Raw genomic sequence first — 24,058 nt, 5'->3', positions numbered from 1 at the left:
AAAAAAATAGCATTACACATTCAGTGCATATCACGTGAATTTCTGCTGAGCATTTTTTCATTGTCAACAGCGAGTTTGTTAAGCAGTATGTGTTTGCTGATGATGTTTGTGCATTTTGCTTTTCTTCCCTACTTCAAAATCATAGGGAATACAGAAATCATGCACATGTTATAATCAGCCTGATGAAATACATTGGTGTGAGAAGAAGCAGTTAACCAGGATGGGATTTTATGGATTATGGTGTGCAGCCCTTGACCTCTCCTAACCATAATAAAAAGAACGACCTGCATCCTGATTCGTCAGCTGTCATCACCCAAAATAAAAATGGTGCCATTAACGCAATTATAATTAGCTGGTCTTTGAAAGCAGTTCTTTTTCATAAAGCACATTACCAGGAGGTAACATATTTACAGCACAAAAGATGCTGCAGAAGTATAGCTGAGTATTTGTCAAAGAACACTTGGGAAAAAAAAAAAAAATCAGAATTAAAGATTGAGGAAAATTTTGTGTTTTCTTCTTCACTCTCTTCTTATAATCTGTAATGTCTATATATTCATGGCATTCTGTCTAGGCTTTTAAAAAACCATCAAGAACTCTTAGGGTAACCCCAGGCAGCACTAGAGCTACCCAAAAAAGAGCCTGCTTGTTGTGGGCTCATTTACAGAAAGAAAGATGTACAAGCTACTATTAAAAAAAAAAAAACAGCCATCAAACCCCACTAAAAGGGCTTGAGGGCATGCATTCATATGAACAATAGATCTGCACATATTTTATTTGAGATGGAAAAAGAAAGGTCACAATAACTTTGCATCTCACATCAACCTGAACTGGCCAGAACCCAGGATGCATACAGATTACTCTACCACATCTCTGCAGAAACCTATGCAAATCTGTTTTCATAATCTTATGCTTCTCATAACCAGACTTATTGATGTCCTTTTCTCTACCTGGTAGACTCTATAAACATGTTCAGGCCCAACACACCCAAAGCAATGGCCAGCCCATAACGCAATGGCCAGTAAAGTACCAGCCTGAGATCCAGTCCTGTTGCTACCTGTTCCAATACAATTGGGATCAAGCCTTAAATCTTGCCGTTATCATCTAAAAAGCAGATAAATATACATACACAAAACACTCCTTCTGCTATCTCTTTCATTCTGTGAAAGAACAAACCCTGGCGTAACAGGCAGGAGATGGGGATTTACAAGAGCAGAGGTCCACACACTCTCTGGACCCTTCCTTCTACATCTGTGAAAAACAGACGGCCCTTCAGTATGTTACAAAGTCAGTGGGACTATTCAAAACAAGGGCTATAACAAGTCAAGTACCAGCAAAAGTGAGGGCAGCTGGTCTTAATGACCAATCTGAATGTTTGCTTTAAAAAAAAAAATGGAGTTTCAGAAACCACACATGGCAGAACAGCTTCATCATCTTCTCTCCCACCTTAACAAAGGGGTCAGAAAATGAAGCAGATTTTATCAGGAGCAACATCTATTTCATAAGCAGGAGAAAAGTTTTCAACACTAGATTAGTTTAAAGGATTAAGGAAATACAAGGCAGACACATTAGCCAGGAAAAGATTCTTTAAATATCAAACAGAAGGAACAGCATATTGTAAAAACATTTGCAGAGTGAGTTCACAGTAAAAACTGCGTATTTCTTGCAAAAAAAAGAATAAATTCAAATAAAGTCTACCTAGCAACTAATTCCCAGCAACACCTTAAGTATCAATAGAAACATTTTTGGTTTATGATACTCCTCCTGGACTTTTCTTGTCGCAATTGGTCTTCAAATTAATATCTCAAAATAAATAGGCATTGAGCTCTAAGATGGGCAATATATCATGATACAAATGATTACTAAAGCAGCTATAAAAGTAGGTTATCTATCCTTTCTCACCAATAATTTGAATTAATTTTCCACTCCATGAACTGAAGCCCACAGTTTTTATTAAGTTTTAAATAATCTACTGTAGTTGGAGTAGGAGAACTCTAGAGTTCCAGATCAATAACTAAACCTTCCCATAAATCTCCGAAACTTTAAATTTTGATCTTCATTATTTTCTACAAATTATTCTTTGACAGTAATGCACTAAAATGAAAAATATTAAAAAAAAAAAAGAAACCCTAATGCTCTCAAGAAATCATATATGAAATTCTGGTAGCCTTTCCTGTGAAAAATGTTTGCATTAGTAATATGACTCTATTTATTATTCGGGGCATTCATTTTTCAAAGACAACTGCTTTTAGCTATGCATTTTGCAAATCATCCATAAAAATAAATAAATAAATGTCCCTAGTCTTCTGAATGGTCCTACAGAGTCAGTAAATGTCAATAACTGCTTAAATCAACAGAATTTGCATTCACTTTGGAATATATTTATTTTTTCTTCATTTTTGGCACTTTTGCTACAATTTTTAAAGCATGAAAGTATGGCTGCAGTTTTTAAACTGATGTAGATATATGATCCTCTTTTGGAAGAAACCTTCTTGGGAGCAGAAAGAAGCTTGATCTAGAGGCTGAAGAAATACTAAATAATTGTAACAGAAAGCTATCTAAGTGAACAGTGATTAACAAGGATGAGAGGCATTTGTTCACTTTTTTTTTTTTTAAAGTCGGTTTTTCCTTCTACTCTAAACATACAAGAAAGCTGTTCATTAAATTCAGGATGATTGAGAACTTCAATAAAGGGTCAATGAAATTAATTCTTCCTGTTCCAGGGAAAAACTTACCAACTCAAAAAGGAAAAATAAATGCTAAAAGAGAGGAAAGGGGAAGAGAACACATATAGCTACATTCAGCAGCCATTATTGCACACTTTGAAGTTTTAAGGAAAGAAACTACACATTGCAAAATCCTGTCACTGCACAATACCCTTACTGTTATCCTTCTAACTCAATTTACGTTATTTTTTACCCACTTAGCTCTTGGTACAACACATTCTGCAAGTGCACCTAGAGGACAGCAAGATAGACAGCAACTTTCCCAGAGAGGCACATTGAAGAAAAGGGAACTGCCCGTGTAGATCACTTTTATCATCCTCCTGATAACAGATACTAATGAAGATCAGTATCAGAAGTTTGTGTTCAAATATGTCTTGATATACTACTCAAAAAAAAGTATGTTTTATTTTTTCCTCCTGATAAATGTTTTATAGCTATCACCTCCATGTGCAAAGGGCACTGCTTAGTCTTTGCTCATATATTTACTGTAAAAGTGTACCATCAGATTTAGACATACAAGGGCATCTAAACTACACAGTTTCGCAACTGTTTAAAAGGCTTCCAAAAGCTCATGGATATTTAACCTGTAAAGATTTGTCAAAAGGGACAGCTTAGGCTACAGTGCAGAACTCCTTAGATAAAACAGAGAGATAGTACATGTCTTTTGGCACTACGTGATTACCTTTGTGTTAAGCAAGCTACATAGATATTACAATAAAAAGGAACTACAGAACCACAGATTCTTACGGATCTTCAAATCTATCCTATTTCTTTCTCCTCTCCCTCACACCCATGCCCTTTAAAGGACAAAAGGCCACTTTATAAGGCACACTAGCTAGTAAATAAAGTACCAACAAAGCAAATGGCATTTTCCCCAAGAAAAGTTGTATCTAAGCAGCCCATTTTAAATATGACAAAACGTGCTTTTTTAAAACAGAAGGATGAAAAAAGTGTTAGTACAAGATCTCATCTCAGTGAATGCACACACCCCACAATTTCTGTCTCCCTCATATTAACTATACCTTTATATAGTTTTAGCTGCAATTTATAATTATTTTGAGAAAAAAGTTCCATAGTGAAAGTCTCAAAAAGAAAACAAACATTTATGAAGTTGTAATTATGACAACAGAAAAGTTTTTAAACACCTTTCCAAACAATATGCAGCATTTCCTGCATGTGCAGCATTCCAAACAGAATATGCAGCAATTATGCATTTCCTGGATTTGGGTCATGGCTGTAGTATTAATTGACAGATATCTTCAAACTAAAGGATATTATTAAATATTCTCTCAAACCTAAGCGCACAGAAAGAAGCCATACTAGTCATTAAAATACTTTTTTCTTTTTTGCAATATTAAACAAAAATCAAAACTATTACTCGTACATGTGTCAATACTGAAGTCAAAGTAAATTTATTAGTTTAATCCGGCAAAGATTGATAAAAGTGAATGTGTGTTCCATTCAAAGAAAAGATAAAAACGTTGCTTTTAATTTAAACCCTTACTTGGTTTCCTGTTGAAAAGGATATGAATGAGACTAATCATGTCTTACCTCCTTGAAGGCAAAGAAAAACTACAAAATTCTGTGCATCACTATCTGTTAGCATGATTAAATCCTTCACTGCATGTAACATTTCTGCGTTGATATTTAATCCAAGTAATAAAATGCAGCTGTCCACATCCACCAGGAAGAACATCAAACCTTATTAGTCCACTGCAAAATACACAGTACTTTTATTAAACCCATGTATTTGCAGGCTTAATTTGTGTAGCAAATAGTCTATGGTATGGCTTTCTCTCTGCAATAAAATCAAAATTTTTAAAACAAGTTTTTTAATACTTTGTAATAGGCTAATCTAACACTAAAGAAGTGTCTATTTCCACAAACATAGATTACCTATTGATAAAAAAAAAAAAATGTTAACGAGACACATGCTAGGGAAGAAAGAATTTAACGCTTCAAAAGTAACTGAAGAAAATTAGCCTGAAGGTCACACGGAGCAGGGTGATCCACCCTCCTTTGAAAGGAACTGTACCTGGGTCAGTTCGCTTACTGCAGTTGTGTCTCCAACGGGAGACACCATTAACTGTTCACTTCCAGACTTCTGTCTCCTGCTCTCCTTGCCCATACACTCCAAATGTATTTTAAAAGACTATTTTCTAACTCATGTATTTAAAAAATCCAAGCTTAGTACTTGAATATGACAATCATGTTAACTGCGACTACTTAAGGTTAATGCTAGACTCGTATACCAGATAAGAATTCTGGTTAAATGGCTGGTTGTGGCTATCTTTGCGTTTATCTGTTTTGCCTCTGTTCTTACAAAAGGATTTATGTAGTAATGTGCTGCAACTAGCACATCACACTTGCTTCATATCTAATCCTATTTCCCCGTAAAGCATCTACATGCCTCAGCTACTAACCAGGAGTTCTATTTCCTCATCAATGAGAAAACGGGGAAACATCTGGGCACCTTAGCAACACTGCTTGTAGATAAACTATGCTAGACAGTAGCAGGAAGCAGCACTGTGAAACAGGCTTCTTGATTCAGCTTCACTTTAAGACAATAAAACTCTCCAAATGAAGAACTTACCTACCTATTACAAGAGCAAAGAAAGAGAAATGGTACATGCCCTCGTGACTCAGTCCCAGTTTTGGCAGACAGAAGACTGCAGTGCATTTACTGTCCTCCATGCTCTCTCTGTAGATGGAGAGAATTTTAAATCATGCCAAGTTTCAGCCAACAATTGCCCATGGTCTGGACAAGAAGGGACTGAACTGCATCACTCTACCCAATACTACAGTCAGGCATTTTATTCCACTACTACCAGTAGTAATACACCAGTGCTAAAGAAACAGAAAAAGAAGGGCCATCATCCTCCATTTGCAGTAGATTTATCCTTGATCTGTTAGGTTTTACTGGACAACACACAGGTAACCTGGCCTTACTGTACCATCTTGTAGGACCACTGAATATACAGCATCAAACAAAAACACAAGTTAAGAGCTAGTTCTTCAAAATGGATGTTCCAGTTAATGACTGATACATCTCAACAAAAAACAAAACAAAACGGAAAAGAAAAAACACCATCACCACTCAAGTGTCTTACAGTGAGCTTCACAAAAATATTATGTCTTTTAGTTTGTTTTAATGCACGGGGAATAAATAAATATTGAAATATCACTAGAAGTGACTCATTAGCCTTTGGCCTAGAAAGAAGTATTTTCCTACCACATACTTAAAAGTAAAAACTACAGACATTTTTGTCACTACTTGCGGCATAGAAAAGAGTATGGTGGGGGGAGCAAGTGGGAGGAAAGAAAAAGCAAAATCAACACTCTTCAGTTTGTATCTAATGTTTTCAAGGCAAACTATAAACCTGATTTTTCCTCTCCTATCCTCCAAGACCAGCCCCGATGCCCTTCAAACACTCTTACAGTAACTTGCTGTAACTGGAGGGGGTGGGGCGGGGAAGAGGAAGCTAAAAGCTGGTCTGTTTTTTACAGCCAGATATAAAGTAAGATGAAATATAACCACTCTGAAGCATGCAAGACAAGCCGGGTCTGCAGACCAGCCTGGACACAAAGTATGGCTGTAGCACAGCGTCACTGGCAAGAACAGAGAGCTGCAGCTAAGTGTCACCTCCAAAAAGTAAGTTTGGGGGAGGGCAGGGAAGGAGGGTTACGTCATTATAGTGTTTGTACAACTCGGAAATATTAGCATCATAAAATAAAACTCCTCATATAATCCTGTGCAAAATTCTAGTACAAAAAAAAAGCTTTCTATTGAATGCAAGAGAACACATTCTGGTGAGAGACTTATTTCCCTATGTCTCTAAAAATTCTGGGAAGTCTGACTACTGCTCAGAAGAGCTCTGAGTGAGCCTTTCAGCACTCTACATGGAATTAGGCAAGTCTTCAAAGAGCTTTTCAAGGGTAAAACAGAAAGACTGCATTCAAGAACCCTCTCCTATGGCAAACTGAAGTGCTTTATTAAAACAAAGTGCCCTTTTACATTAGTGATCTATTATATTAATCACTGCACTGAAGATTCTACAGCATGTTAGTATGCCTTCCATTTCAGACAATAATTATGTTACACAAAGGAAAACAAGGGGAGAAGAAAAAAAAAAAAAAAAAACACTCAACACACCAGCTTCCCAGAACAGCCTATAAATCCTGCACAGCCTCCTGCTTACTTCAGAAATCTTGAGCAGGATAGGAACAGGCATACCAATACCTTGAAAAAAATCCCAGTGCTATCTTGTCAGTCTCCCACATAATTTTAAGAATTAAAATCTCTTAATTACGGGGGGCTCTTTTGCAATGAGAGAGTAAACGAACCTTATAATCAGCTGACTGATAAGATATCACCTAAAAGCAGCTACTTTGTTTACACAAACATCTGCAACCATCCTTCAGACACTGAAAGGACAACATATTGGATAGTTTAAGTAAAGAAAAGATCTTAAATTTAAACAAACAAAGAGCCAGTCACGGAGCCAGTAATCCTGCTGGGATGACTTGCATAACCCCATTTATGGCAACAACCCCAAGTATTTTCCATCTGTGCTACAAATCAAAGAGTTGTTTCCCATCAAAAATTGGGTAAAGAATGTCAGAGTAGTTTTTCCTGAAATACAGTCACAATTTAGCTTAAAATAACCACACACCTTGTAAATCTGGTGTTTTGTTTCTTGACTATGAACATAATATAACATACAATGAGGTTGCAGGTCACTTATTTTTCTTATCTGTGGTAAAGTTCCACTAATGAGCAGCAATAGCTTCACTTTTCCAACACAGTGGTGCATATTATTCCATCATTTGTACAGAAAGGGAGAACAACATGACTCAACAGGCAAGGAAAGTCCTCTAAACATCTCACTTGACCCTGCTGTTGGAAAAGTTCTTCAGCCCATTTCTAATCCTTCATCTGACTCAGCTGTTGTTTTGTGAATTCTCTAACTCAATCGGAAATTATAACGCCACTTGGGAGCTTATTACTGCAGCCTCTAGAAGTCCTCCCTGCAGTAACTAGAACACTGTTCTACCTCCACAGTGCCTTACGCAAAAAAGAGGGTGCCTGCCCAAACACCTACATTTATAGCTCTTGCTTTTCATCTGTATTTTAGCTGTGAGTTTCTGTATCCCTCCCTCTTTGGAATGTACTTAAACACCACCCTCAACTTATCACAGGATGAATAGGATCCCAGAAATATGAATTGCTTACATAGTAGCAGATACTTAATACTCACTCAAGAGAACAAGGTTACAGTGTTCTTTCGCTACTTACTCCTTCTGCTGCAGGAGTACCAAAGACCCACAATAAAGGCATTATTGTGCAATGTTCTATATAAGGAGTACAGAGACAGGTCCAAAGACTAAGATTTAAATAAAAATAAAAAACTGTCACGGGAGAGCATTATCATGCCAAAGGCATGTACTTCTGTGAACACCAATTAGTTGTAATAATTTAGTGGTACTTACTGGCCATCAATCAAAACAGTGAGAAGCAGACAAATTTAGAAAGATTGCTCTCCCCCTCTGCATATACACACGCAAATAAAAGAATTTTTATATATTTCATGTAAGTATATAATTTATACTATAAATAGAAAATAATTATATCAAAATATATGACAAAGGTTACATGTAATGAATGTTGAAATTTATTTTAATTATTATTATAAACATATTTATATCACCTCTGCTATTTTGAATACACACAGAGTTAGTGTGTCATAAAGTAAATAATTTATAAATAATCCAACCTTAATTTTCACTGCAAATGTGACAAAATAAATATGAAGTATAAGTGTCTTAAAAAGGACATATTCAGGGAGCAGTAAGTGTGTATAGTGTATACAAACAGACTGGTCCTCCAATAACATTCATGATGGTAATTTTCCTGCCACAACTGTCTGTCAGTTCAAAACTAACAATAGTTTCCTGCCAGTGCCAACATCTTGGTTTACAAACAAAAGTCATGTGGCTTTAAATGTAGGTGTCACGTTGCACTAACTTATTTAGAGAAGCCCCATCAATCCAACCATCAATTTAAACTTCCAGGGAGAAAGCCCAGCTGAAGGTAGATAGCTTTGAAATTCCCTTTATGTCAAAAAAAAATATTAAAAAATAACCACTTCTTTCTAATGTTCAATAAATGTATTTGAAATATATGCAAAGAGTTTTTAGAAATATTTAGCTTTATTATACATTATTAACTAATTTAAATGAAACAGTAAATACTATGGAATAGCTGTTGATTGACAAAGCCTTATAGAAAGTGAGACTATTGAACATATCACCTGGAAGCACGGTTTCTGAATGGGATAAATGTGGTTTTGCTAGCTGCAACCTCCTGCAAAGCTTAGGAAAAGCAAGTGACTTCATTTAAGTCTACAGAGATTGAAGACTTACTTTGTTCAGTCAAAAAATGTACAGAACAAAAATATCAAAAATGTTTGTCTTCCTATTCAATCTAAAAATAAATTCTAAGTTCAAGTAGAGCCACAACTTACCAGTCCTAAGTATTCTAAAGTGAACAAAAATAAAGGAAGTATTATGAAAAAAAATAATCTAAAAAGTCTGTCTAAATATAGACAAACTTCAAAAAGCCTTCATTTGTGTTCTAATACATTTAAATAGCTGTACTATCAGCAATAAAGTCACAAGAAGTTGCATCGTTAAGTCTATTGAATAAATAAGAGGAAATCCAGCATCATAAAATGTGATAATAACAAAACAAGCAAGCTTTTACTAAGATGACAACATTTCCTCAAGGTGATGCATCAGTTCTGAGATGTAAAGTATTTGGTTTTATACTTTATTGCGCCGAATGCACCCTCTGCATTTGGAGGGGCATTTTAATTACAGCATTGGTGAGAAAATGGGTCATCTAAGATCTGATTAGCCCCCTGGAGATGCCTCTCCTCACTTAGCATCGAAGAAGCCTAGGATGACTACATTCCTAAACAACATAAACTACAGTTCCCTACACACTTCAAGCAAGGGAGAGACAGCATTACCAGTGGAGAGGACAGGCTCACGCACCAACCACTTACTCTCACCCCTGTGCACGTCTCCCTGCATTACAGCAGCACAACCATTTATACAGCTATGTAGTAACAGCTTAGGGAGCCCGCCCAATTCAGCTCAACCTCTGAATCCTCCTGCAACAAGGAAGAATGCAGGAATTCAGACAGTGAAAAGACACCACCCCCACTATGGACAAGGGCAACATTTTAAGTGGGTCACGAAATCTTAAAAGACCCTTGTTCAGCCTTGGCTCCTACAGGCCAGACCTTTCTAGTGAAACTCAGCTTCACTCAAAACTTTTCTGCAAGTCCATACAAGTTTCTGTAACTCACTAATTCTCAGCTCTGAATCTGCATTTCCAGTCAGAAAACTATCTCCAGCACGCTTGGACAGCCTCCCTGGGGTACTAGCTGCACTGTACAAAAGGGACAGCCAGCCAGTATAGCATTAACTACCAGCATCTGAAGAAAATAAAGTGAAAAGTGAAGATAGCCAGAAGAGTTAACAGTGAAGAAAGATCAAAAGTAGTATGCGCTTCTTCCTGACCACTAGGTTCAGCAGCCAAACAATTTTGTATACATGTATTTTTTCATGCTTGATCCTCCCCCTACAAAAAGAAGTTATGACACTACTATTTCTGATCCGAGCGCTCAGGTGTCACTGCAGTTACATGCAGTGGTGCGTTCCCCTGACAGTTTCAAATAGAGCAAAACAGAAGATAAATCCTGATGTTATCGGTGAAGTAATTTTTATGTGGTTGTTGAGATACAGTATCTTACTATTTTAACTATCTTGAGAGTTTCATCTTTTGCAGATAGCTGAACTGCAGAGGAGGTGATTATTATTTAGCTCTTAAAACATTTTAAACATATCCCAAGTCTTCAAACTAACTTTTTTCAAATGTGCATTATGGCTCTTTATCCCCTATGTCCTACAATTCTTTATCATTCGGATCTTCAGTTTCTCATAAAGAATTACTATTTCAAATTTCAGAAAAGATGACCTAGGAGACAATAGCTTCTGTATTTCTAAATTAAATTTCTAAATTAAATCTAAATGAAATCAAAACAACAATTGTTAAACATTTTACATATTGTATCTTCAAGTTTGTACTTCATGAATGGGTTTTCAGGGTTCATGGTTCAAAAATAAAAACTTAGCACATAATATAATAATCCAACATCTATTACTATTCTTCATTATAAAGATATTTTAGCTTACTTCTAAACTTTCCTTCCCCAGTATGCAGTTTTACATATGAATCTGAACTTACATCTTTTTCCCTCCTTTCAATCTCAGCTCACTGAAAAGAACTGGTGACTACAGAGCCTCTTAAACTACATCTATCAGCTTCATAGTTATATGCAACTTTTTACCCCAAAATACACAAAACGCACAGCCACCTTACACTTTGTGTAAGCCACAAAAAATTGTCCATTTCCCAGCATTTACTTTATGAAGAGTTTGACTTGGTCTTCAGTTCAATATAAATTCATTCCGGCATACAACAAGGGGAGATGGGAGGTAAAGCGTGAAAATTGAGACAGCCTTAACCAAACAGGCCTCTCTTAGCCTAGGAAGCTTTATAAAGGCCCAGAATGCACTTTCCTCAGTTGCAAGCATTGGAATAATAACGCACACTTGCTACAGCATTCTATCTTTAGCTATTGAGGCTGACCTTAACCTTTGTTTTAATTCCCAAGTTTATTGCTCATGAACAGAAATACTGTCAGCCAAGACTATTTCTTTACACACACTACCAAAAAAAAAGGGGAAAAAAAGACTTTTTTTTTTTTTTCAGAAATCACAAAACCCTAGGTTACCTCTGTGAACACCAACTAGAAAGCCAGCTTTAATGAGAAGTCAAGAGAAATAACCGACAATCAAACAGAAGCAGCCTTTAATCACACCACTGTGGTCTTGATTTGAACTGGTGAAGCAAAAAGTTTCCCACCTCATTACCAGGCCACACTGACCATTTTCAAAATATAAGATTACACTGCATAGCCTCTCTCCAAACACACAAATTGCACTCCTGCCCTCAGACTATCCCGAAGAAAACCTGAAGAGATGATACTGAAGCATGAAGAAATAGCAGGTTAACTTCCCAACTGCATGCAGTGTTATGTTTTTAGGGTGTGGGAAACAAAACTAAAAGCAGAAAGACAAAGCCAGGAAAGAATTATTCTCTACAATTTATTACGGCAGCAGAATAATAAATTTTTTTAAAAGTTGGCACTCCATCCTATACATTTAAGGGGAAAAAAACCAAAGATGTCAGCAGCTTGTTGCAACAGTATATACTAACCTTTAGTTTAATTGTTTGCAAACTGAGTTCACTGCAGCAGCTCAAGTAAGTTCACTGCACTGACCTTTCTTCAAAGGAGAAAGCACAGGAAAACTCGCAAACATAAAGAGCACAGCTTATAATCATCAGAATTTATCATGACACTACACACTCAGGCAGCCAAATGTCAACAATTGGAGAAAATGTGTAAGATTAAACCAGCTCTTTCTGTGGTGTGACATTCTGGGCAGGTTACATACAGCCAGATTTTCTCTGACAGGTTATCTTTAAATTCAAAATAAAACAAAATCAATTTAATTTAGCTACATTGTATAGTCTTACCCATCCTTTAAGCACGCGAACCACGCTGTCCTATGGGGCACACAATATTAAAGTATCATTTGAAATACAGAATTGTCTTATCCTGATTTATGAACACAGACATTTATAAAGGCATTCCACAAAAATAAAAGCCTTAATAGAGACTGCCTCAGTTTTAAGACCTTTTCAGATTCTCTGTATTGCCCAACAACTAAACGCAACTACCATGAATGGTGGACTTTGCAATTCTGCCAGTACTCTTCCTGAATACTAGAGAAGATTCAGCACAACAGGATCCAAAGTACTTGCCTACACACCTGATAACTTTTAATAGTTATACAACAGTAGTCCCCTATTGACTTTCCAAAAATTTTTAACTGATCATTTGCTTAAAAATAAGCTTGTGTGTGCTTCTTAAGTACCCAGATATTACAGATTCACATGTACAAGGCATTTCAATAAAATAATATGCTCTATGTCACAAAACACTAAAACAACAAATGTGATACAAGGTAAAAATTACTTTGTAAGTTAATGAATGAGGTCGGCAGAAAACCAAATATATATGAACTGCCTGTGAATAAATTTAGGACAGATACGAGAAAACTGATTTAATCATTTTAGGACTGAGATTCTGGAACAGTCCTTCACAAATAGCAATGGAAATATATATTACATCAAGGGTATCACAAGAAAATAACAAGAGGATTCTACAATGTAGCCTGCACATAACATCATCCTAAATTTTTTAACCAAGAAGTTATTAGCCTAAAGTCTGACATTCCCACATTTTAGATGATCATCTTAGATTTTCGGTTTGAACTACACTAGGTGGTGCACTAGTTAGAAATGCTAGTCTCCCATCACTTTTAATACATCTAGCTATCCTTGGTGCCCACAGATTTTGTGAGTAAGCCTACATGTACAGAAGTATGTAAATAAAGGGATCTTCATAAGATGAGAAGTGCCTTATAGACTGAGGTATTTAGTAGAGAGAAGCCTATAAAACTATGTAGACCATGCTTACAATTCAAGTTTCTCTGAAGTAAACCATAAACTAAGAAATCCAATACCAGCTGAACAAAACATGTAATCTTCTCTAAACCGTATTTTAAAAAAAAAGTGGCGTTTTATGTTGTGCCCTTAAAGCCCATCTTAGCATGGATTTAAACATCTCATCTACCACAAGAATGTGGTGTCCTGCAAAGGAGAGACTGTATTCTGAATAATAGTAACCACACAAAGTACTTCCCAAGTGTTATCATTTGAATAAGGGTCTTCATTCTTTCTAATATAAAGTTAAACTCTCCCGTTCAGAATCTTGTCAAAATCTCACCAAAACCACCAGTGTTTTGCTCAAGTCATGACAGTAATGTTGTGCTCAAACCAACAACATCACAGCAGCACCTTGGTGAATCACACTTAACACAGCAACTATGATTCAAAAGGTAAAAAGACTTACAGTTCTTTGTAATGTTTAAGACTATACATTAGGTAATGACAACACATGAGAAGCTCTATAAAACAAACGAAGATTAATATAGCAGCATTTGACAAATCAGGATATTCAGGTACTTGAATAATTGCCTGTAAAGTTGTCATCTATGCAAGACTTTAAATGTCAGAAAGCAAGCAAGTGTGAACAGCAATATAAAACCCAGATATAATTCCATATAAATACTAAAACAGTTCTATCTACACTAAGCATGAACGCTAAAGTTCAGCAATACATTCAGTCCTTTTTTTGATGTAGTCTTTTCTTTGCTGCATTTAGCGAGCACTTCCTTTACCATTCTTTTTTCTTCCAGATGTCAAGAACAGTCATTTTTCATTTAGTTTGACAAGAAATTTAACCAACAATTTTCTTTACTCACTTCCTCCCAGAAAATCAAATGATCTTATTTTGCTAACATAGGATATAATTATCCTATGAACTAGATACTCGTTCTTCAACAGATTCAGTACAGTTGCATTGAAACTAAGCTACATTATAAATACAGTTCCTGTGCATATGAAGTTATATCCTTATTTCCACACGATGTAAGGCTAGATAATGCTGCTGCCAAGAGTTATATTAATAAGTCTCACATCCTCAAAACTTATAAGTGACCTTTAAATATTCAAAACAGTTCACTAAAGAAGATTATCTTAGCCATCAGATATGGCCTAAAACAAAACTTCTGGTGTCTTTCATCTGTTTTTTTCCACGAAAACAGATCTTAAGTCACAGTTTTCTATGGCTCAGATCTTTCCAACACATGCCAAAATTCCTTTGGGATCAGACCTCTATACTGGAATTTGAGTAATATATTTATTTTTTTTCCCCCCATAAAATGAAGTCCATTCATTTTATGTTGGATTTTTACCAGCTATTTTAATTTGCTGGACAGTCACATATTTTGGAGTTCTTCGCAAAGACATTTTCCCCTCAGAGTTACATGTTTTATTTATACTGAAAAAAAACCCAAACATGAGCTTGTTACAGAACTCACCTTCTTGAGAATGACACCAGAGTATCAACATAGAAATCATACAGAACACACACTGATCAAAAATTTGAAGATTAAGAACAGACTCTGCCAAATCTCAAATTTCTGTGGCTATTTTTGAAAGGACTGAGGAGTCAAAACTCAGTATGAACATTTTTGAGGAAGAACCACCTTCTAAAACCCACTACAGAAGTATCTTTCTTCTAAACTGCAAACTAAGGGTTTCTTTATTCTTAAATAAAGAAATCTACTCACTCATGACTGAAAACTTCTTTGCATATAATCCAAGACGGGTCTTGAAGCAAGGTATCTTGTTGGAGAAGGTTTCTCAGAGGTATTCATGTCCTGATGATGGTAGGAAAATAAAGAGACAAATCATTTTTTCAACTTCAAATAACTAGAATAAATATTTATATATAAACTGTCTTTCCTACTACCTTTTCATCCTCCTTGTTAAAAAAAAAGGAACACAAGGATGTATTTGTTATGACTGAGGAACTTTACTGCTTATGGACATATTTTGAAGTTTATGAACTCAAAACATATACTTTCTTCTAACATTCATATTCTAAACTTGCACGCATACACTAGTTCATAAAATATAACTGCTCCCAAAAGATAAACATTCTTAAGAAGTTAAAAGTACGAGACTGCAATACTGATATAGTAACTGAAAATACCATCAAAATAGTATTTTCCTTCAGCAACTTCAGCTAGAAAGATGCAATATACTCTTCAAAACACAAGAGCTACAAGTAAGTTTACTATCCAACACTTTCTCCTCAGAAACAAAACCTGAAAAAGTTACCATTTCTAGCAACTGTAAATCATCAGATCAGTCGATTCATAATCAAAATGAAAAAAAAGATATCCAAGTAGGGTAGGTATGGATTCACTAACAATATGCCTGGCTCTCCCCAAAGCAAAACATAGAGGACAAGCTCCAAAAATGACAACACAGCAAGTACATTTTGGGAAAATTATTACATGTTCTCCATCCTGCTGCTAAAAAAAAGTTTATCTAAGTCTAATAGAACAGTTAAACAGAAATAACTTTGCCTCACAACTGAGATGAAAAGAAAAAAACAAACATACCTATTAAGCTATAAAGAATTTTCTTCTAATACCTGCACAAATGGAGTTTCTGTAAATTAAGGAATATTATGCAATTTATTTCCTCTTTCCAGAACCAATTAGAACTTGCTGAACCTGACCACCTGTGCTAATCCAGCCAGATAATATCTCGTGCTGACTCAGATTTCAAGTCTCAACTGTCCAGATCTCTTAATGTTTTAAGAAAATAAAACAAAAAGACAAAAGAAAAGATCTAACTTTTCGTAAAGTATAACTTCACATAACATTTACAGCACATGCCAGAGCAGTAGAGGAACTATCACAGGATTGGATTCACATCAGAATTCACATCCTGTATCAATTGCTAAAACCAGGTTTGTTAAAAAAACCCCACACAACCCCAAACAAAACACAAACCACCCACCAAACCAAACAAAACAAAAAAACACCACCAAAACCACCCACACACCACAAAAAAAATCCAAAAGGAAGCCTTTGGTAACACTGCAGACTGAAAATTACAACCAACTTCTTTTGCACTGAAAAAGTAATGCAGGGAAGAGACTTAATAGGGGAGGAAAATGGTATCATGCTGAAGAAATACATACGGAAACATTATAAAAAAAACACAGGTGAACACAAAGTCATTAGATAGTGCAGTCACCGCAGAACAGTTGGAATTGCAGGCCCTGCCAATTCTCTATGAATGGCTGCTGAATTAACGATCTAAGCACACACAGCCCAATCAAATATAAAGTGTCTGGTTAAAACATACCATTACAACTGCAGTCTTGTCAGCTTCCTTTTGATTACTCGTATCAAAACTAGCAAATATAACTTCCATGACATTTAATTATTTACTGGACTAATTACAGCTATTATGTTAAGAACATCAAATGAGTCATGCAGACGGCCCTTAACCCAGTTCCAAAGCACTTTTGACCAGAGCTCCATACTACCCTAGGACCCAAATTGTTCTTCAATCATATGCAAAATGAACTGGAAGACTAGAGTCTCCCATTCAACTTGATTTTTCAAAGGCGTAGTCTCACCTTAGTTTTCTAAATATGAACTAACAATACTTTGCCTCACAGGCATCAAGTTACGTGATATTTTATTGTGTGTATGTACAGGAAAAGGCTGTTCATTAGATAAAAACAAAGCATCACTTCTGAAAACCACTTAAGGCTAATAATAGCATAATTCTACACCATATCATTGATAAAAATCTATTCATGTAACACTAAGGAAAGAAGTAGGGGAGAATATAGCGGCTACATACTACCTAAAAGCATGTGTCATAACCATGAAAAGTGAGTGTTTCAGTACACCACAGCAACTTCAACTTCCAGCTATCAAATGTTACTTCTGTCTTGCCCCCTGTGTCTAAATATTTTGCTTAGCTATTGCTAATATCCGTTTCTTGGCCAATATAGACTTCTGGTTAAATTCGGGGTTTGTCTTTGTGATAACATTGTATATGTGCTTTATAAAATTTCCCTTGTTCACAGCTTCATCATTTTGCTGAAGGCCATTTACTTGGACTATTTGAAAGTGCTTAAGTCCCTAAAAAAGGAAAGTTTCATCTTTTATCTATAATTTCGAGTACAGCAATAGCAAGCAGCATTGAAAAGTAAGAAAAGTCAATATTACCAAGTATCAGAAAGTCAGTACTTTCTACTGCATTACAATACTGATACTTTTCCTAAGGATATGTGTTAGAAACTGAACAGTTACCACTTAGCTCTCTCAGCCAACACCCTGATATATTTCAATGCTTGTAGGGTTCTCTCCTGCACAGGAACACTACCAAATATTACGCAACAGAGAAAGAATATGACTTGTTAAGTGTCTTGCTGAAAGATACTATCTTGGAAAAACTGTCTTTTTAGCACCTGACATCCTTCATGCTCTCCCTTGCAATTAAAAAGGCTATAAAAAAAACCCACACACACATACCTTCAACCCGCTTTTCCTGAAGAGCTAACCCTTGTATTCCATCCCGTATTTCCTCTACTAACACACATCTTCTAGCCCTTGGTGGTATTCACCTTAAGTAGTTGTGAAACTATCAGCATTTTAACTTAGATTTGAAAGGAATACCTGAAGTGAGAGAAGCTCTTTACAACTTCAAATTCAAGCACACTAATTATACATTCAATTATCTGTTTCCACACCTAGTGCCAGGTCTTTTTTTACCCAATACTCTGTTTAACGATAACTGAGCCAGATTGCAAGTAAATCACAGCATATTATAATTCTATGCATTATGCCTCTATCCAGAGAAAATATTTTCCTTTAAATTGGCAATTAAAAATTCAGGTCTAGTCTGTGCGTATGTTATTGTAGTATCTGTTTAACTTAGATGCTAAGGAGTTAACATTAAGAATTTATATCCCCAGTTCCCAAGAACCAGAAATCACAGGAGCAGCATGCAACTGCACTGTTTAAACACACACACACACAAAGACAAAACAGTCTAAAGAGAGCCTGCCTGGCACAAATCAGTATTTTACTGTCATTTACTTTCTTCTTTAAACCCAAATGTTATGGCCCCTCAAAGAAAACAGATACAGAGATTTCAGAAGCACATGTTTTAAAGTTTTATAGATAGCTGGCTGGCAAAACATTAAGTCCAAAATGATTGGTTTCCATGCGGTATAATCAGAGGGCAAAAGAACAGCTGGTTAAAAGGCAGTTCTACTGAATACTTATTTTACACTGCATTCAAGTTAAATTAATTTCAAAGTTATAATCAGTAACAACAAGCAGAACGAAGTCACTTCAGAGCACGGCTATTAAAAAGCACATAATAAAAATTCCTAATGTAGCACCAAGCTTCTGAGCGTCCCAGCTCGAGACAACGCAAACGTAAAATTCACAACAAAGTAAGACTACTACTGTTGAAGAACGTACACAGAATCACTGACTGGCCACAGATGAGGAAGCGCATACAAGTACAAATGAAACAAGCACAATGACACACCCTCCTCTTTGTTCATAGCAGGAATATTTACACTACAAAGCGCTGAAGCAAATTGCTTTTAGTTTCAGGCACTGCCGATTGGCTGCCGTATTTAATACACACACGCCTAGCCGAGTTTGAGTTTCGACTGTCACACAACAGCTCTAGATCGCAGGGTACACCTCAGGCTAAATAACCATAGAGAACAATTATTTGATAGACTTAATTCTAATTGAACTGATCCTCCACAAAACAAATTTGGTGTGAACAAGGCAGATGCGCCCCTGCTTCATTCCACCGTAACTCAGTGAAAACGCCAAACTAGCTACACTCATAGCAGCTGCCTGCTCCAAACACAAAACGGCACAAAGAAAGTTATTCTCAAGTGTATGCGGGCAAACGACTGGTCCAGGAGTTTGGTGACAGTCTTTTAAGTCACCACTTGACTCTCATTCAGCTGGCAGTTCAAAGGCTTCGGTGGTTTCCTACAGGCAACCATCCATGCCACGGAACGAACCCAAACCATCTGATAATTGGCTCTTTTGCTGACAGTCCCAGCAGAGACCAAGGACTAAGAGAGGGGTTGTGGAGACTGGAGTCTGTTGGCAGCACCGCCTGTGGGAAGCACGCAGGACTGCGGACCCTCCTGTACAGGCCACGATGCTCAGCCTGGCACTTTTTCACCACCTGAAGTATTACAAAAGGCAGAGGAGGGAGCAGGTACACAAAGCAGTAGTGCCAGAAAGTCACGTTAAAACAAGGGTTCAGCCATCCAAAACCTCCCTGCTCCCGGCAAGGGTTGATATTCCAGCCTCCCACCCTCACAGAAAAGGGGGGGTCCTCAGGAAGGCCCCAAGGGGTGTCCGACCCACAGCCCTGCCCCCCCCCCCCCCCCCCCCCCCCCCCGAACTCCACTGCCTCAGCCCCATTCTGGCCGCAGAGGCCCAGGCCACCACAGCCCCCCGAGGGGAGCGCAGCCCTCACTCCCCAGCCTGGGGGTGCCTTCCCGCGGGGCGGCCCCCCCACCGCCGCCACACCTCACTCGAGCCTTACAATGGGACCCAGGGACATCTCCAACAGGGCTTCCCTCGGGCTCCCCCACACGCTCGGCTCAGCTCCCTCCCGCACAGCCCCGGCCCCCCGCAGCTCCCCACACGCTGCCCCCCTCCGCCCCCCGAAGAAAGCGTAAGGACCCAAGCACACACCCCCCACACACACACACCCCTTCGCTGGGAATGGAACAGTCGGAAGCACCCCAGTACCCTCCGGGAGCCGGCTCCCGCCTCTTCCATCTCCCCAGCCGCGCGGGTGGTGCGCGCCGCCCGGGCTCCCCCCGGGGGAGGATGGTACCGCCCGCCTCCCCTCAGCTCTCGAGGAACCGGGTCCCACCCCGCCCGCCTCGGCGGGGCGCTCCGGCGCGGCATCTCCCCCCCAGCACCACCCCGACCCCCGCGAGTGGAAGGGTCCCGCCGGCCACCCCGGGGGGCCGCACAATGGCCGGACGTCCCGGCTCGCCCGTACCTTTGCTCGGCTTCCTCCTCCTTCCGGGGCCTCCCTCCGCCTCCTCCCCAGCGGCACTTCCCTGCTCGCTGCCCCGGGACCGGCGGCCTCCAACCAGGAAGTGCCCCGGTGTGACACCGGCGGCCGCCGCTATGGAAACCCGCCCCGCCCCGCGCCCGCCGCCGCCCCACAGGGCTGACCCGCCGCCGCCATCTTGGGTTCGCAACGAGGCGCAGAGGTGCCCGACCTGGTCGCGCTCCCCGCTCCCGCCGCTGCCATCTTCGGCCCGTAAGGAGGCCCCGGCAGAGCCGGGAGCCGTCCCTCGCCGAGGCCGGGGCCGCTCCGGCAGCCGTAGGGACGGGCGCCCACCGGGACTCGCGTGTTGGGCCCCTGGGCCGAGCCCTGCTCCCACCAACACCCAGCGCAGGCATCTGCCTGGCCGGTCGCCCAGGAGCCACTGAGGCACCTGGCAGGAGTGGAGGGGGGGAAAAAAAAAAAAAAAGGGGGAGGGTGGGCAAAACACAAACCAGGCCTTATGCCCCTCAGATTTATTTTGGCTCCTAGGCTGTGCTGCGTGAGCTACCGAGATGCTCAGTTGGAAAAGCCCGTTCTGCTATTTTGGTTTGCTCTGGCAAACCCCCAGCAGTGGGGACTGGAGGGCTGAAGCACAGCTTTGCGGGTGGACGTCGCAGGTTTGTGTGTGAAAACGGATAAGGCGGGATAGGCCGGGTTGCCCATTCCAGCTCTCCTGGCACCCTGCACACATCGCAGAGGGATGACTTTGATCCCAGCCCTGCCTCTTCCTGAAGCAGAGTGCTCCCACTCCCTCTGCAAATTACTTGTGCATATACATCGCTGTGCTTTGCATGGGGCAGTAACTAAGTTACAAACAAAACTGGAAGGGAGGGAAGAGTAGAAATGCAACAAAGCAGCTGCCTGAGACTACTAGACATCTCAAATGCCACAGCAGTGTCAAGACCAGAAGGGTCGACTCTGGTTTAAAAAGAAAAACATTGTGGTTAAGAGGGAATTTAGAGTAGCAGTAAAATATGATGTTACATTAGAAGCAAGATTAAAATAAACAGTAGTTAAAATGTACTACCAAAAGACAACCAGTAATGATACGAAGAGAGCAATGTTCTGTAAATGTTTGGAGTGTTTTAAACAATCCTGTATTTGTGTAATACTTATACTTAAATACTTCCTATTCAAATAGTAACCAAGGTATTTAGCATAATCTACTAAAGATAAACTCTTTAAAATAAGCAGTTCCAGACAACTTGCACTATGAGTTGTGGGGCCCTCAACTTCCAATATTTTTACGAAATCTTGTAATACATTTCTGTGACAAATTTGTAGAAAGCACTGCTCCATTATTTCAGGGTAGATGAGATGAGTTGAATAATTATTGACTGGTCAGCCAGAGATCAGTAAATCTTCTCCACAGATATTTCCATTTTTAATACACTTTCTGTCCTCAGAGTCCTCCTTTTAGATGAAAAATAGCCTGAATAGTGTCACTTCTGGAAAAAATTGAAGTATCAACCCTGACGTAGGAAATACCCATGCCAGCACACCTCACTGTTTCTGAAAATCTAGGAAATCTACATAGCTGTGTCTGAACACGGTCGCAATGACATTCATTTCATGTGGGAGAAAGTGGCTAAAGGCAGTAAGACATAGCAGCTCAGATTGCTTCTGTCTAAATGTTTCCTCTCCTTGTGCAGAGGAAATGTAACAGAAAACAGAAATTATTTATGGCTTTGCAATACATTTCAGAAAGTAATTGTGATTAACTAGCCTGTCAGTATCCCATAAATCTCAAGAGGGACACTTGGTTGGATCTGACTCCTTCCAATTTCAAGTCTTAATTGTCTTTTTAAAAATTTTAGGTGTTGGAATATAAAAACATACTTAGCTTTCTTCCAGCTAGGGATTTGTTTCCTCCCAAAATGGCTAATTAGTTAAGATAAATGTCTTCCACAGGGAGCTCTCTACTTCATCTGAACCATCTCGTCTCTATTTCATACATTCTCAAACTATATATCATCATTTTTGTTTCCCCACATGCTTATTGTTTCCTGTTGCACTACCATAACTAGGACGTGGAACAGTTCTCAAATCACAGCTTTCCAAGTGGCTGACAGTGATATCATACTTGTTTTATCGCTACACCCACATAAAAATCCTGCAATATCGTTTCTACCAACACTTTATTTTTTTATTACAGTTCTTAGTCTAAGAAAGTCTATGCAATCATTATTACTTATAATGCTTAAAGTTCTGTACAGCATTGCAAGAATGTAGAAGAGACATTGCTTATGTCTCCGCTGTCTTTGCAGGAGCGTGTCCTGGGAAGCAGGCAAATCTCTGCATGGCTCTCCCCAGTCTTTGACCACTGTTTTATCTACACTGCCCTCAAAACTAGTCCTTTATGTAGCCTGCCAGCCAGCCCCATACTGCTTGGTTTCATGCGATTCCCAACGTGCTGATTTATCTTCCATATCTTGTAGGTAGGATGAGCGATGTGGGTTACATGGTAGGAAACTTGCCTCTGTCAAATCCATCTGCTTTCTAAACAGGAAAGCTGCAATTTGCTTGTTGAGTGTGAACTTGGACTAGAAAGATGTAAGGCACATTTGGATTTCTGTTGGGCATCACATTTATGATACGGTCTAGATATTTTCATTAAATTACATTCTGAACTTGTAATATCTGTTAATGTTTAGTGGTTACTTCAAAAGATGACCTGGTCTGTGTTTAAGCTGAGATATTGTAGCCTCCTACAGCTGTGACTGAGGCCATAGAAGTGAAGATACTGAACACCTTGCAGACTTAACACTTCATCTCGTCAAGCCTGCGCTCAGGATATACCGCATCAAGATGCTGAGCACTCAGCATAGCCACTGACATTATTGGGCAGCAACATTACAAAGCCAGAGCCAAAGAACAGAGTATTTTAAAGTATTCTATTCCCTGTAACATTGCAGTCCTTCCTACTGGACTTCAAAGGAATACAAGAATTTATACTGCAAAAATTATGAGATTTTCATCAGCAATTATTTCTCAATATGCTTTGCTCTGGTTTTGGTTTTTTTTGTAGCTGTGAAACTTTTGAAACCCATTCTGTTCAATAAAACAGCATTTTTTAAAATTAAACAGAACAGAAAGCATATGTGCAGAATTATATGAACTAACTGCAACATCTCTTGGACATAAATTTGCCTGTTTTGTTTACAGTCTGACCTTACTGTATCGATGGGTTTCCTAGCTGAGTCAACCCTGTGAGATTTGCAATGGGACAAGGGGAACTTCTGATGACCCCTCAAGATTCCATCTTGAGATTCTTTCTTCCTTCCTGCACTCCCCAAGTCTTCAGAGCACACTCAGCTCTGCAGGGCTGTGCTCATACCTGTGCATATGTCTTTTGCTGTCAACTGCCTCAACAAGTCATTGACAGAGCTGTAATCCCTGACAGAGCGAGGTTTCAGGATAACGACAGGTTTGAAAAGCAAAACCCAGGCTTTGAATTGACAGTGGTAGACTGGAAGTCCATGAAAGTTTGGGAGCACTTTGCTGTGGTGGCCTATCCCTGAGGCAGCCCATTGGGCTAAACACATAAATTCACATAAGGACACAGCTATGGCCCTGAAGAGCT

General features: G+C 38.9%; 1 protein-coding gene across 3 annotated transcripts in view; it reads right to left on the bottom strand.

The window, feature by feature from the left end:
* The window catches only part of USP6NL (USP6 N-terminal like), a 133,095-nt gene extending 112,583 nt beyond the window's left edge, over positions 1-20,512 (bottom strand). Inside the window, exons 1-2 of one of the 3 annotated variants that reach the window (XM_074903503.1) lie at positions 20,422-20,512; positions 15,117-15,206 (exon numbers count right to left, since the gene is read on the bottom strand). In XM_074903503.1, coding sequence (XP_074759604.1) covers positions 15,117-15,120 — 4 coding nt within the window. In that variant the 5' untranslated portion in view covers positions 15,121-15,206; positions 20,422-20,512. Of the gene's footprint in view, positions 1-15,116; positions 15,207-15,956; positions 16,063-20,122; positions 20,317-20,421 lie in introns of those variants that run through there. The other 2 variants (XM_074903504.1, XM_074903505.1) reach the window with 2 other exon arrangements.
* Positions 20,513-24,058: the final 3,546 nt, after the last annotated feature.

This window comes from Athene noctua, chromosome 3, assembly GCF_965140245.1.
Source record: "Athene noctua chromosome 3, bAthNoc1.hap1.1, whole genome shotgun sequence".
Classification (NCBI taxonomy): domain Eukaryota; kingdom Metazoa; phylum Chordata; class Aves; order Strigiformes; family Strigidae; genus Athene; species Athene noctua.
Note: the sequence above shows the minus strand (reverse complement) of the source record. Positions and strands in the feature narration are given on the sequence as shown.